Source organism: Loxodonta africana, chromosome 3 (genome assembly GCF_030014295.1).
Source record: "Loxodonta africana isolate mLoxAfr1 chromosome 3, mLoxAfr1.hap2, whole genome shotgun sequence".
NCBI lineage: Eukaryota > Metazoa > Chordata > Mammalia > Proboscidea > Elephantidae > Loxodonta > Loxodonta africana.
Window position 1 is genome coordinate 204,376,943 of NC_087344.1, and position 13,645 is coordinate 204,390,587.

General features: G+C 43.0%; 1 protein-coding gene across 1 annotated transcript in view; it reads left to right on the top strand.

Moving 5' to 3' along the window:
• Positions 1-1,282: 1,282 nt before the first annotated feature.
• STYXL2 (serine/threonine/tyrosine interacting like 2) overlaps positions 1,283-13,645 on the top strand; it is a 43,874-nt gene continuing 31,511 nt past the window's right edge. The window contains exon 1 of the mRNA XM_003415218.4: positions 1,283-2,992. Coding sequence (XP_003415266.1) covers positions 2,883-2,992 — 110 coding nt within the window. The 5' untranslated portion in view covers positions 1,283-2,882. The remainder of the gene's footprint in view (positions 2,993-13,645) is intronic.

The window sequence follows — 13,645 nt, forward strand, 5'->3', positions numbered from 1 at the left end:
CAGCCAAGTGCCCAGCTGCCAACCAAAAGGCTGGGGCCTGCACCCAGCAGCTGGTCAGTGGGAGAGAGATGCAGCAGCCCGTCTCCACAAAGACTCACAGCCCTGGGAACCCCACAGCATGGCTCTATTCTGTCCCACAGAGCTGCTATGACAGAAAGACAATTTTAAGCATATATTATGTGCCTTACTAACTTCGGCCAAGTACGGTGCCTGACACACAGGAGATAATCAGTAAATATTTGTAAATGGGTAGAAGAATGGATGAATGAGTAGATGGAGGAAGGGGTAATTATAGAAAATACAGATGAAGGGGCGAACTAATGAGCCATTGAGCTTTGCTTTGACCATAGTGATGACGGGGAGTGATGTAATGGGGTGAGGTGTGTCATGAGCTCATTTAAAGTTTATGCAGATCAGGGAATTTTTATATCACCCAGAGTCACCATTATGGGGTGTGAGTGTGTGTGTGTGTGTTGAGGGGGGCAGATCTCAACCACCCAGTTTACTGTCCAGAGATATCTCTGTTAAAATAAACGTAACCCTGGTCATAAACAATGACTACTCTTCAGTCACACCCAGGTACCCTTCCAACTCCTATCATGAGACCCTGCCCATTCTATATACCTGGCATTTTTCCCAGGCGCCCCTAAGCTGACATGTGGCTGAGGTAAAGCTTGATCCATTCTTCTAGATCCTTGGCTTTAGACTACCTTCTGGAAGAAATTTGAATAGGCAGCCCCAGGCAGAAGGGTATGGAGAGAAAGCCCATTGAAAACATTTTCTTTAGGCCTCTCTGTCTACAAAATGTGAACTTCTTCCAACTCTGATGCTAAATGTCAGTGTCTGGAGAATCAGACAGGAGGGAAAGAGTTAAGTAAAGCCTGCTTTCAGGTCTGGGTCCTGCTCGAGCATTCCTGCCTCCCAGCAATCTGCCAGCCTTTAGGGTCAGAGGCTAAATTTAGAGAGTGGCTAAGATTTCCTGTGAACAGCTGTCCTGCCCCTTGGAGAAGAAATACTGAAGAGAGAGGAGAGAGGCTGGTCCCTCTCACTGGTCAGAGCTTCTGGCCATTTAATCTGGGTCCCTCAGCCTTCAAGTGACTGCCCCTTGGTGTGGAGACACAGGAAGGCCAGTGGTGAGTGTGCTTCTTCTCATTTTGTCTTGCTGAGGCCGAGACTTATAAACAAAGGGGCAGCAGCTCTGTCCTATGTGTCAGGGCCCAGCCATGATGACTGGGACCAACTGTTGGGAGGTTTCATATCTTTTAATAGGCTGTGGGGAGGTGCTTGAGCCAAAGGACCCAACTCCCATGGCCTTGGTCAGACTCGTGAAGAGTGGTGAAGAGGGCTAGATGCACCTCCCCCAGTAGAGACAAAAGAGGTGTGCATGAGTGTGGGCATGTGTGTACAAGTATGTGTGTGTTAGAGAGTATATGTGTGTGTGATTGTGTGTGTGTGAGAGAGAGTATATGAGTGTGTGTGACAGTGTGTGTGAGAGACAGTGTATGTGAGTGTGTGTGACTGGATGTGTTGAGACAGTATATGTGAGTGTGTGTGTCTGTGTGTGTGAGAGTATATGTGAGTGTGTGAGGTTGTGCGTGTAAGTATATGTGAGTGTGTGTGACTGTGTGTGAGTGTGACTGTGTGTAAGTATACGTGAGTGTGTGTGACTGTAATTATACGTGAGTGTGTGCGACTGTGTTTGTAATTATACGTGAGTGTGTGTGACTGTGTGTGTAAGAGTATATGTGAGTGTGTATGACTGTGTGTGAGAGAGGGTATATGTGAGTGTGTGACTGTGTGTGTGAGTATAAGTGAGCATGTGTGACTGTGTGAGATTACATGTGTGTGTGACCGTGTGTGTGAAAGAGTATATGTGAGTGTGTATGGCTGTGTGTGTGAGATTATATGTGTGTGTGACTGTGTGTGAGTATATGTGAATGTGTGTTACTGTGTGTGAAAGAGTATATGTGTGAGACTGTGTGAGTATATGTGAGTGTGTGTTACTGTGTGTGTGAGTATATGTGTGTGACTATGTGTGTGAGTTTATGTGAATGTGTGTAACTACGTGTGAGTATATGTGAGTGTGCAACTGTGTGTGTGAGAGAATATATGTGAGTGTGTGTGACTGTATGTGTGAGAGTATATGTGACTGTGTGTGTGAGAGTATATGTGTGTGAGAGAAAGAGTATATGTGAGTGTGTAAATATGAGTGAGTGTGTGTGAATGAGTGTTGTGCATGAGTGTGGTCATGTGAGTATGTGTGTATGTGAGTGTGCATGAGTATATGTGAGTATGTATATGTGTGTGTGCATGTGTGCATGAATGTGGTCATGCCTCTGTGTGTGTGTGTGTGTGTGTGTGTGTGTGTGTCCACACCCAGGAACCTCACGAAAAAATCATTCTGGTTTGACCCTCTAGTCTGGGAAATTCAGTTCTTCAACCTGTTTAGTCATAATAAGATGAACTTCCAGTTCACCTCACTGCTTCCTTACTGGCATCTGTGGAAGGAGCCAAGTTGTCACTCCTTAAATGTTGTGACCCCTAGGTGGGCTGTTAACACAGCTGGGGTGTGCTACTTGGTGTTCTGGTAAAAGAAATTGTGCCCAATACGAACTGGATTTTCCCTTCAGGTCTTTTAGCCACCAGGGCTAATCTCTTCACCTGTTTTGTCATTGTTTTGTTTGGCAGATGGGGACAGTAATACCTGCCCTGTGTATCTCACAAATTGTATCGTGAAATTACTTTGGAAAACACAAGGCATTAGTATGCGATGACTTCCCAGTCCTAGCCCCAATGAGGGAACACCACTGACACTCTCCCCTAAAACCTCTAGAACCTGATTCCCTTACTGCCGTTTTCCTACCAAACTTACAGAGGTTGTCATGGCGACCAGTGGGGACCCAGAGGAGGAGCAGGTAGTCCCGAGTGAAGAGGATGAAGCTGATGTGAGGGCAGTGCAGGCCCGGTACCTCCGGAGCCCCTCGCCCAGCCAGTAAGTGTACATTCACTAACCTTTACAGCCCCCACTACCGTGGGGGACAGGGGCTAGAGACGATGATGTGAGGTGGGGCCTAGGGTGTCCACAGCCACCACCTTAAGTTCACTCATTCAACAAATACTGAACACTCATTATGTCATACTCTCTGAAGGAAGCAAATGTACAAACAGAATGCATTGCAGTGTTGCATGGAAACCGCTAGAAATATGTCTAGGGTCTAGGGAAAGGGAAAAACCTGACTTGGAAAAGAAGGCTTCTTGGAGGAGATGATGCTAGACCTGAGCCTTAAAGAGTGAACAGGAGTTTGGCAGATCTACCTGGAGAGGGGAGAGGGAAGGGGACAGGAGGAAGGGGGAAGGGGCAAGGACAGTGGTAGAGGTTAGTGGTGGTTCAGCGGTAGAATTCTCATCTTCCATGCAGAAGACCCTGGTTCAATTCTCCCAACTTGTCTGTCAGTGAAGGCTTGCATGTTGCTACAATGCTGAAACATGTTTTAGTAGAGCTTCTAGACTAAGACAGACTAGGAAGAAAGGCCTGGAGATTCACTCCCAAAAATCAGTCAATGAAAACCCTATAGATCACAATGGTCTGGCTCTGTTGGCTATTGTGCATGGAGTTACCATGAGTGAGGGGTGAGGGGACCTGGCTATCTGCTTCTGTAAAGATCACAGTCTTAGAAACACTTTGGGGCAGTTCTACACTGTCATATAGGGTCACCATGGGTCGATGGTAATGGATATGAGGATGGTAGAGCAGAGACTCTAAGAAAAGTGATTAGAAGGGGAAGAGGCCTGTAGAACCAGAGCCCTAGTACTAGAATAACTTTGCATCTGTCATCAAACTGTGTCTTCCAAACTGGGATATGTACAAACCCAGCAGCAAGTGGCAGTGTGCCAAGGGGCAGATAAACATGATGCATCTTCCTGGAGAGTCCTTTTTATTTCATGACGAGTAGAATAAAAAACGTACATGAACAACAAAACAACAGCACCTGCTAAGGCTGCTTATGTATAATACAACCAAACACCTCACGGGATTTGGTTTCTTGGTTTGGAAGTTTAGAGTCATGGTTTCATGGGACATCCCAGTTAATTGGCCTAATATCGTGTTTAGTGGTTCTTTTCTATCTCCTAGTTTGTTGTGTAGTGCCTGGGGTCTTAAAAGCTTGCAAGCAGTCATTCAGTTGGCCTCTATTTGCCTGGAGCAACAGAGGAAAAAAGAGAGTCAGGAGTAGGAGGAGGAAATGGAATACTGGCTAATTGCCTCCTTTGTCATGAGACCAGAAGAACTGGATGGTGCCCAGCTACCATTACTGAACATTTTGATCGAAGATTCTATAGAAGAATCCTGATCAAACGGGAGAAAATACAGAACATAATTTCAAATTCTCATGGAATCCAGACTTTCTGGAGCCACAGAGGCTGGATAAACCCCCAAAACTGTTGCCCTCAGATAATCTTTAAACCTTAAACCCAAAATATCCCCTGAAGTCTTCGTAAAACCAAACAATAGTTCAGCTGAACTAGAAAAGAATGTCTGTCTTGAGCACCATACTCTTTTAAGAACTATCTATATGGGGTCGAAGTGACAACAGCAACCAGAAAGATCAGATAGGAAGCTTAGGGGGCAATGAGTTTATGTTAATGGGGGAGGAACAATTCAGAAAAGGAAGGTGAGAGTGGTTGCACAACTTGAAGAATGTAGTTAATATCACTGAATTGTACATGCAGAAATTGTTGAACTGGTGTATGTTCTGCTGTTCTCAACAAAAGCAACAAAAAACAAAATAAAAAAATACCATGCTGACACTAAAAGAACTTTAAAAATCTGCATGAATTTTTAAGAAAAACTGTGAGACATCAAAGAAATTTCATGCTTAATTACCTGCTAAAGCAATAGTGGGTATGTGTCCATTTTCTTGTCATAAATGATACTCATCAGGGAGCAGAAGACCTGGCTCCTAATCATAAACAAAAACCAGCTGCCGTGGAGTTGATCCTGACTTATAACGACCACATAACGACCGTATAGGAAAGCTGCTGCAGCGTATAATTGAAGGGCTGGATTCTCCAGGTGGGGTGCATCCTGCCCCTCAGGTCTGAATGCAACAACTCATGGTCTGACCAGCTCCCAATTGATAAGAGAAGAAATGGGAAACACAGTGGTCATCAGTTTGGATGAGTCTGTCTATCCCCAAAATGGGGTAACTTCTTGTATTTGACCTTGATTCTCCTCTCTGGAGGATCTCCCTTGTCTACTGTACTCTGTGATCTCTAGCCCCATCTTCTGGGCTGCCTTCCTTGTCCAGTGTTCTCCACAGCTACATCTGAAGTGAGACTGAAGCATATCTCTTGAAGGCTGTATAGCTTTTGAGACTGTTTCCTGCTCATGAAAGTTAGGGGGCCCAAGGGCTGTTTTAAGGTTTAAACAGCCAAAGCCTTTTTAAGGCTCATGATTTCTTTTGAAAAGACGATCCTTTCAAAAATTTAATAGGTTTCTGACAACAGAGAGTCCTGGACAGAGCCAGAGAAAAATGCAGAGCAGAACTCAAATTCGCATAAAAAGACCAGACGTAATACTCTGATAGAGACTGGAGGAACCACCAAAACTGTGGTCCCAGAGGCTCTGTCATAAACATTAATCAAAAGAAAACTAGTAAAGCTATATTGATTTCAGAAAAAGTAGACTTTAAGGAAAGCATTACTAGAGACAAAGACGGACATACCATAATGATAAAAGGTTCAATTCACTTGAAGATATAATAATTTTACATTCCTATGACCTAACATAGCTTCAGAACATGTAAAACAAAGCTTAAGAAGAAAAATATAAATCCACAATCTTGATCTCATTTATATTTTTTTTAAAACTCAGCAATTGATTGAATAAGGCAAAATATTATTAAGAATATAGGAAGTTTGAACAAAACAATAAACAAAATTAACCTAATTGGCATTTATAGGCTGTGCACCCAGTAACTGCAGGATATACATTCTAATTATGTGCTCATGAAAGGTTTACCAAAACAGACCATATACTGGACTGGACATATATCAACAAATTTTAAGTGATTGAAATTGTACAGAGAATATTCCCTGACCAGAGGAGAATATTAAGCTAGCTATCGATAAAAAGAGAAAAATAAAAATAGAAATTCAAATTAAAACTGTAATTCAGTACTACTACACATTCACCAGAATGAGTAACATTAAAGACCGACAAAGCCAAACATTAGTGAGGATGTGAAGCACTCAGAGCTCTCATTCATTTCTGAATTAGAGAATACGTAAATTGGGGGTGCAAATTAGGACAACCATTTTGGAAAACTATTTCACAGTATCCACTGAAGCTAAACATATGCCTGTCCTATGACCCAGCAGGCTCATTCCTGATGCATACTTAACAGAAATATGTGCATATGTGTGCCACAAGATAAATACCAGAAGGTCTTAGTAGCAAACAATCATTAAGGATATAAAATGTTTAAACAACATGATGGACTGTCCAATTAGCAGTAGGCTAGATAACTCTGGTGTATATTTTTAAAATACTGCCCTGGGGAATAGGCATTTTATGAAGTGCCTGTCGCTTTGGCTTGATTGAGCTCAGATTATTTTTATCAAGACAGTTGGGGAAGGCATCTACTGACCACTGGGGGCAAAGGCAGGGGAAGAGTCACTGAAGAGGAAGGTAGATAGATGTCAGGGAAGTCCAATTCTGCTGCCTTCACAGTTTCACATAAAGTTAGCTGCCACCGGACAAAAGCATTTATTAACAGAGAAGTTCCAACAGTATTCAGTCCTTAGCCCTTCCAGCAGGCAGGTCTCCTCCTGGGTAAAAATAGGCATGAGCTCAGCCTGAAAGACCCACTTGCATGTGGCATGGGCTGTGCTTCCTAAAAGCAGGGTCTCACATTCAGAGCAAATTTTCTTTGGGTCCTCAATGTTTCCTGCTGAATCCTTTTGGTTTTGATGCTCTTCTTGGTTTGTGTCTACTCTTTAGCAATCGGTTTTCAAAAGCAGTTCCTAAATCTGGTAGCATTTTTCATAAATTTTCAAGGAAGGCAAGTGCATGGTGAAACTTCAAGAGCTCTTCTCACAATAATCATCATAGTCTGAGGTATAAATTATTAAGACTGAATTGGCTTTTGAGATATCATCCAATCAATCCTACTGCCTTACACAGAACCAGGCCTAAACCAGTCTAGATGAATGAGTACGCAGGGTCTTTTAAAAATGAAAAGACAACTCACAAACTGGGAGAAAATATCTTCAAATCACATATCTTATAATAATTTTGTATCTGGAATATTTTGAAACCCACAAAACCCAACAGCAATAAGAAAACAAACAACCCAATTTTTTAAAAAAAGGACAAAATACCCTTCACCAAAGAAGATATGTGGATAGAATTTGCTAAGCAAACAAAAAGATGGTCAACATCCTTAGTCATTAGGAAAATGTCAATTAAAACTACAATGAGACAGCACAGTACCTGTACCTGTACCTATTGCCATCAAGCCGATTCTGACTCATAGTGACCGTATAGAACAGAGTAGAACTTCCCCCATAGGATTGCTGTGATGGCTAAGGTTCTGTCAACTTGGCTAGGTCATGATTCTCAGTGGTTTGGGAGATATTATGTAATCATCCTCCATTTTGTAATCTGATGTAAGCAGCCAATCAGTTGAAAGCCAGTCAGTTTCTTGGAGGGTGTGGCCTGCATCCCATATATGTGGATGTCCTGGCAAAGCTCTCTCTGTATACCGCATCTGACTCATCATCCTCTGACTCCTGGTTCTTGGGACATGAGCCAGTAGCCTGCCACCTGACCTGCAGATCTTGGGATTTGGCAGCTCCCACAACCCCGTAAGCTGGCCTTCCAACTGACTTGCTTATTTTGGGTTTGTCAGCCCCTGCAATCACATGAGTTAGGAAGAAGCCTGCAGCCTGATGCCTGACCCGCGGATTTGGGACATGCCAACCTCTACAACTGTGTGAGCCATTTCCTTGAGATAAATCTCTCCATATATATTTGTATATATATGCTTCACTGGTTGTGCTTCTCTAGAGAACTCAGCCTTAGACAGTCCCAAAGCTGTAAATCTTTACAGAAGCAGATTGCCACATCTTTCTCCCACAGAGTGTCTGTGGGATTCAAAACAGTGACCTTTCAGTTAAGAACCAAGCACTTTATCATTGTGCCACCAGGGCTCCTACACACCTGTTGCAATGTCTAAAGTTAAAAAGACTGACCATGCCAAATGGCGAGAATGTGGCACACCTAGAACAATCCTACACTGCTGGTAAGAGTGCAAAATGGTACAACCACTTTAGAAAACAGCTAGGCAGTTTCTTAAAAACTTAAGCATAAACCTACCTAAAACTACACCTATACCTATGTGACCCAGTCATTCTATTCCTAGGTATTTAACCAAGAGAAATGAAAACCTGTGTCCATGCAAAGATTGTGCACAAATGCCCATAACAGCTTTATTTGTAATAACCAAGAAACTAGAAGCAAATTTTGATGGACACATCGACAATGAATGAATAAACACATTGTGGTGTATTTACCATGTTTTTATGCAAACAATGTGCACCTTCTATGTTTGTTTGCCGAAAAGAAAAAAATTGGCATAGCTGCTCTTATGAAAATACCTTGTGGAGGGAGGATGCGGTTGGCAAACAAATGTAGAAAGTGCACTTTATTTGTGCAAAAATACATTGTATATATGGGGTAATGGCACACAGCAATACAAAGAAATGAACTATTGAGTCACACAATAACCTTGATGAATCTCAATATAATTATGCTGAGTGGCAGTAGCCAGACCAAAAGAGAGTACATAGTATATGATTACATTTATATAAAAATTCTAGAAAATGTAAACTAATTTCAAGAGTGACAGAAAGCATACCAGCAGTTCCCAAAAAATGGGGGCCTGGGAAGGGAGGAAGCAAAGAGAGGGCTGACAAAGGGGCATGAGAAAATTTGGAGAGATAATGGATAAGTTCACAATCTTAATTATGGTGATGATTTCACAGATGTATACACATGTCAAGTCTTACTAAACTGTACATTTTAAATATGTACGGTGTATGTGTCAATTATACCTTAGTAAAGCTTAAAAAAAAAAAAAGAACTATAAAAGGGGAGAAAAACTCTTCTGGGAGGCAGCATAGTAGTGTGGAGCAAACCTAGGTAGAGGAATTAAGGCCAACATTGAGGTCAAATCTGCTTTCCCACTTATTAGCCATGAGGACTTGCATATATTACTTAACCATTAAATGGGAATTCCAGTTTTATCCAGCATTAGAGATTAAAGAAGATGATATATATAAAAGAATATCAGGTATTTAATAAATGCTGATTCCCTTCCCTTCCCCCCCTAGAGAAAGATGCCTGACAACCACTCTCTTTCAATAACTCGTGATGTCAAGAAATTTTTATTTAACAAGAATCCCAAATACTCTAGTTAGAACCTCCTGTTTCTCGAATTCTGCCATCAGCAAATCCTGTATACTAGGCAAATGATCACTGCCTATGGCTATCGGTTCCCAGTCCAAAGAGTTCTCCCGGTATTTGATAAGTGCCCGAAATTTTATCCTTCTCGTTTTATCTTCTTTAGCTAAAGGCTTGAGTCTTTTTTAAAAATTATATTATGCATTGAGTCAGCAAATATCTCACAAACTGACTCTTAGTCCTGTATCAACCACTGTCAAACATAACAACACTCTTTCCTGTGAAACCAAGATTTAAAAAAATAAAAATAAACACAGCCACCATCAAGTTGATTCAGACTCATGGCGACTCCACGTGTTTCAGAGCAGAACTCTGCTCCCTAGGGTTTTCAATGGCTGGGGTTTTTAAGTAGACCACCAGGACCTTCTTCTAAGGTGCCTCTGGTTAGCAGTCAAAAGTATTAATCACTTGCATCACCCAGGGACTCCGGAACCAGGATAGAGCCTTGCAAAACTTCACCCAGTGATACAGCCCAAAATAGTGGCTTAGTCGCGCCATTCCTCCGTAGCAAAGACCTGAGAAACCAAGTGAAACAGATACAGATGACAATCCTGGAACCCTAAGCATCAAATGAAAGGATAAAGAATTAGACTGGATACCATTGGAAGAAGAAACTGAATGACAACAGCAAAGGTGGAGTGATACAGAGTAGAGGTGCCCTGCCAGTCAGCATGGCACAGTGTGGCCATCTTGAGACAAAGCCAGCTTGCCTCCCAGGTGAGGAGCACAAGAAAGCAGCTTCACAGAACTCCCAATAGGAGACAGAGAAACTGTGTAAATGCACCCGGAGTGAAGCAAGGTGAGCAGGGCATGAGCCAAATCTAAGGAAGAAAGGTACAGGAAGGAGGGTGAGAGCTCCAGAGATCCTGGTGTCCACAGAACAGGGAGGAGCCAGAGAGAGGACTACTCACCAGCAACAGTCCCTGACTTTAAGGATGAGTGGCACACATGCACTAATATATTCGCAGAGTGTCAGCAGGAGATGCCCCACCCAACTGACCTCCAGGCAGTCCCCTACTCCTCACACTTGGTTTGGACTAGGTCCCTATTGTTGGTTGCAGCCAACAGGAAGTGCCCAGGCACCCAAGCCTGGTGACACATGGAGCATACTCCCCCTTCTCCCACCCTCCTGGTGATTAGTGACACTAACTCCCCTAACCCTGCCATCCTGCCCAACTGAGGACTGTGTATGAGTCCCCCCAGGCTATCCCCACCAACCCCATTCACCACCCCTCCTGCCACCCTGCCCACCTGGTAACAAGTGGTAAGCACTCCTGCACCCCTGGTCTCCTGTCACACCCTCATCTACCCAGTCAGTGGCAGAAAGCACTCCTACATGCCCAGTGGCCCACCACACCCTCACACCCACTGCCCTGTCCACTCTGAAAGTGGCAGAGAGCACTCCCACACACCCAGTCGCCCACCCCCGTGCCCACATTTGCTGCCCCGGCCACCCAGCGAGTGGTAGAGAGCACTCCTATGCCCCCAGTCACCTGTCGCACCCCCACCTACCATCCCACCCACCCAGTGAGTGGCAGAGAGTGTTCTCATGCCACTGGTTGTCTGCCACACACCCCTGGCCCACTGCCTTACCCACCACATCCCCCCACTGGCTGCCCCACCCACCTGGCAAGTAACAGTAAGCACTCCTGTGGTGCTGGTCACCCGCCACACCCCCTACCCACCACCTGCCAACCTGGCAAGTGGCAGTAAGTACTCCTATACTGCTGAGCATCCACCATACCACCAACCCACTACTCTGTCCATCTGGCAGCAGCAGAGCACTTACACGCCCCCAGTAACCTGTAACGCCCCCCGCCTGCCACGCTGCACATCCAGCAAATGCCATCATGTGATCTTGTGCCAATGAATGGACAACAGGTGGTGGCCTGTGCCTGTGAAGCCTGTCCTCAGCCACCCACACACCTGGTAAACAGTGACACACGTTAGCCCTGCCCACCTCTGCCCCATCTACCCAGCAACAGTTGCTGAAAATTCCTGTGCCACCAGATGAGCAATCAGCTAAGCACACCTGCTCTGCCCACTCCGATATATCAAAACAAAACAAAAAATCAGGACAAAACAAACATACTATTAATCAATAAACACATAAATAAATTAAATAACACCTCAGTGCCTCAGAGACAGCAGACAATAACAAATCCTGTGAAAATCAGGGTAAGATGGCTCATAAAAGTGAGTAAGATAAAGGGAAAGAAAACCTTCCCTGGAAAGAAGCAATAATAGAATTACCTGAGAAGGAATTTAAAAGACTTATATTTAGTATCCTCAAACAGATCCGGGAAAATACAGACAAAAGCCTAGAAGAATTCAGGAAGGTAGTACAAGGACAAAATGACAGACTCAATAGATATTTAGAAACTATACAAAAAGAACTAGAAATTCAGAAGAGTAACAATAAAATACCAGAAATGGATAACTCAATGGAAGGACACAGAAGTAGAATCGAAGAACCATTCCCGAAGCCAACTCTCCAGACATAAAATGATACTGGTGAGGAGTATGTTTCTTAGCTCACATAGACACATGAGACTGTGTGGACAGCTCCTGTCTGGAAGCAAGGTGAGAAGACAGAGGGGGACAGGACCTGGTTGAACGGACACAGGAAATACAGGGTGGAGAGAAGGAGTGTGCTGTCACATTGTAGGGAGAACAACTAGGGCCACATAACAACGTGTGTATAAGTTTTCGTGTGGAAAACTGACTTGAATTGTAAACTTTCACTTAAAGCACAATTTAAAAAAAAAGATGAAGTTTAGAACCCACCCTACACCATTAAAAAAAAAAAAAAGTAGAATAGAATCAATAGAAGAAAGAATCAGCAAATTAGAGGACGAATATCTCAATGCTAATTTGTTTGAGGAACAATCAGAAAAAAGAATGAAGAAATTAAGAGCTTTGTGGGACACAAGTCGACTACATCTGTAGAAAGAGATGATGGAAAAGCTCAATACTGTGGAACAGACCATCAGTTGCTCATATGCAAGCTCAAGCTGAAACTGAAGAAAATTAGAACAAGTCTACGAGAGCCAAAGTATGACCTTGAGTATATCCCACCTGAATTTAGAGACCATCTCAAGAATAGATTTGACATGTTGAACTCTAATGACCTAAAACCAGATGAATTGTTGAATCATATCGAGGACATCATAAATGAAGAAAGCAAGAAGTCACTGAAAAGAAAGAAAAGACCAAGATGAACATCAGAGGAGACTCTGAAACTTCCTCTTGAACGTCGAACAGCTAAAGCAAAAGAAAGAAATGATGAAGTAAAAGAACTGAACAGAAGATTTCAAAGGGCGGCTAGAAAAGAGAAAGTAAAGTATTACAATGACATGTACAAAGAGCTGGAGATAAAAAAAAAAACAAAAGGGAAGAACACACTGGGCATTTCTCAAGCTGAAAGAAGTGAAGAAAAAATTCAAGCCTCGAGTTGTGATATTGAAAGATTCTATGGGGAAAATATTAAACGACACAGGAAGCGTCAGAAGAAGATGGAAGGAATACACAGAGTATCATACCAAAAAAGAATTAGTCAATGTTCAAATGTTTCAAGAGGTAGCATAGGATCAGGAACCAATGGTAATGAAGGAAGAAGTCCAAGCTGCACTGAAGGCATTGGCAAAAAACCAAGCTCCAGGAATTGACGGAATATCAATTGAGATGTTTCAACAAACTGCTGCAGCACTGGAAGTGCTCACTCATCTATGCCAAGAAATTTGGAAGACAGTTACCTGGCAAACGGACTGGAAGAGGTCCATATTTGTGCCCATTCCCAAGGAAGGCGATCCAAATGAGTGCAGAAATTATCAACCTATATCATTAATATGACACGCAAGCAAAATTTTGCTGAAGATCATCCAAAAGCAGCTGCAGCAGTATAGCAACAGGGAACTGCCAGAAATTCAGGCCTGATTTAGAAGAGGACGTGGAACCAGGGATATCATTGCTGATGTCAGATGGATCCTTGCTGAAAGCAGAAAATACAAGAAGGATGTTTACATGTGTTTTATCGACTATGTACATGCATTCGACTGTGTGGATCATGACAAATTATGGATAACATTGTGAAGAATAGGAATTCCAGAACACTTAATTGTA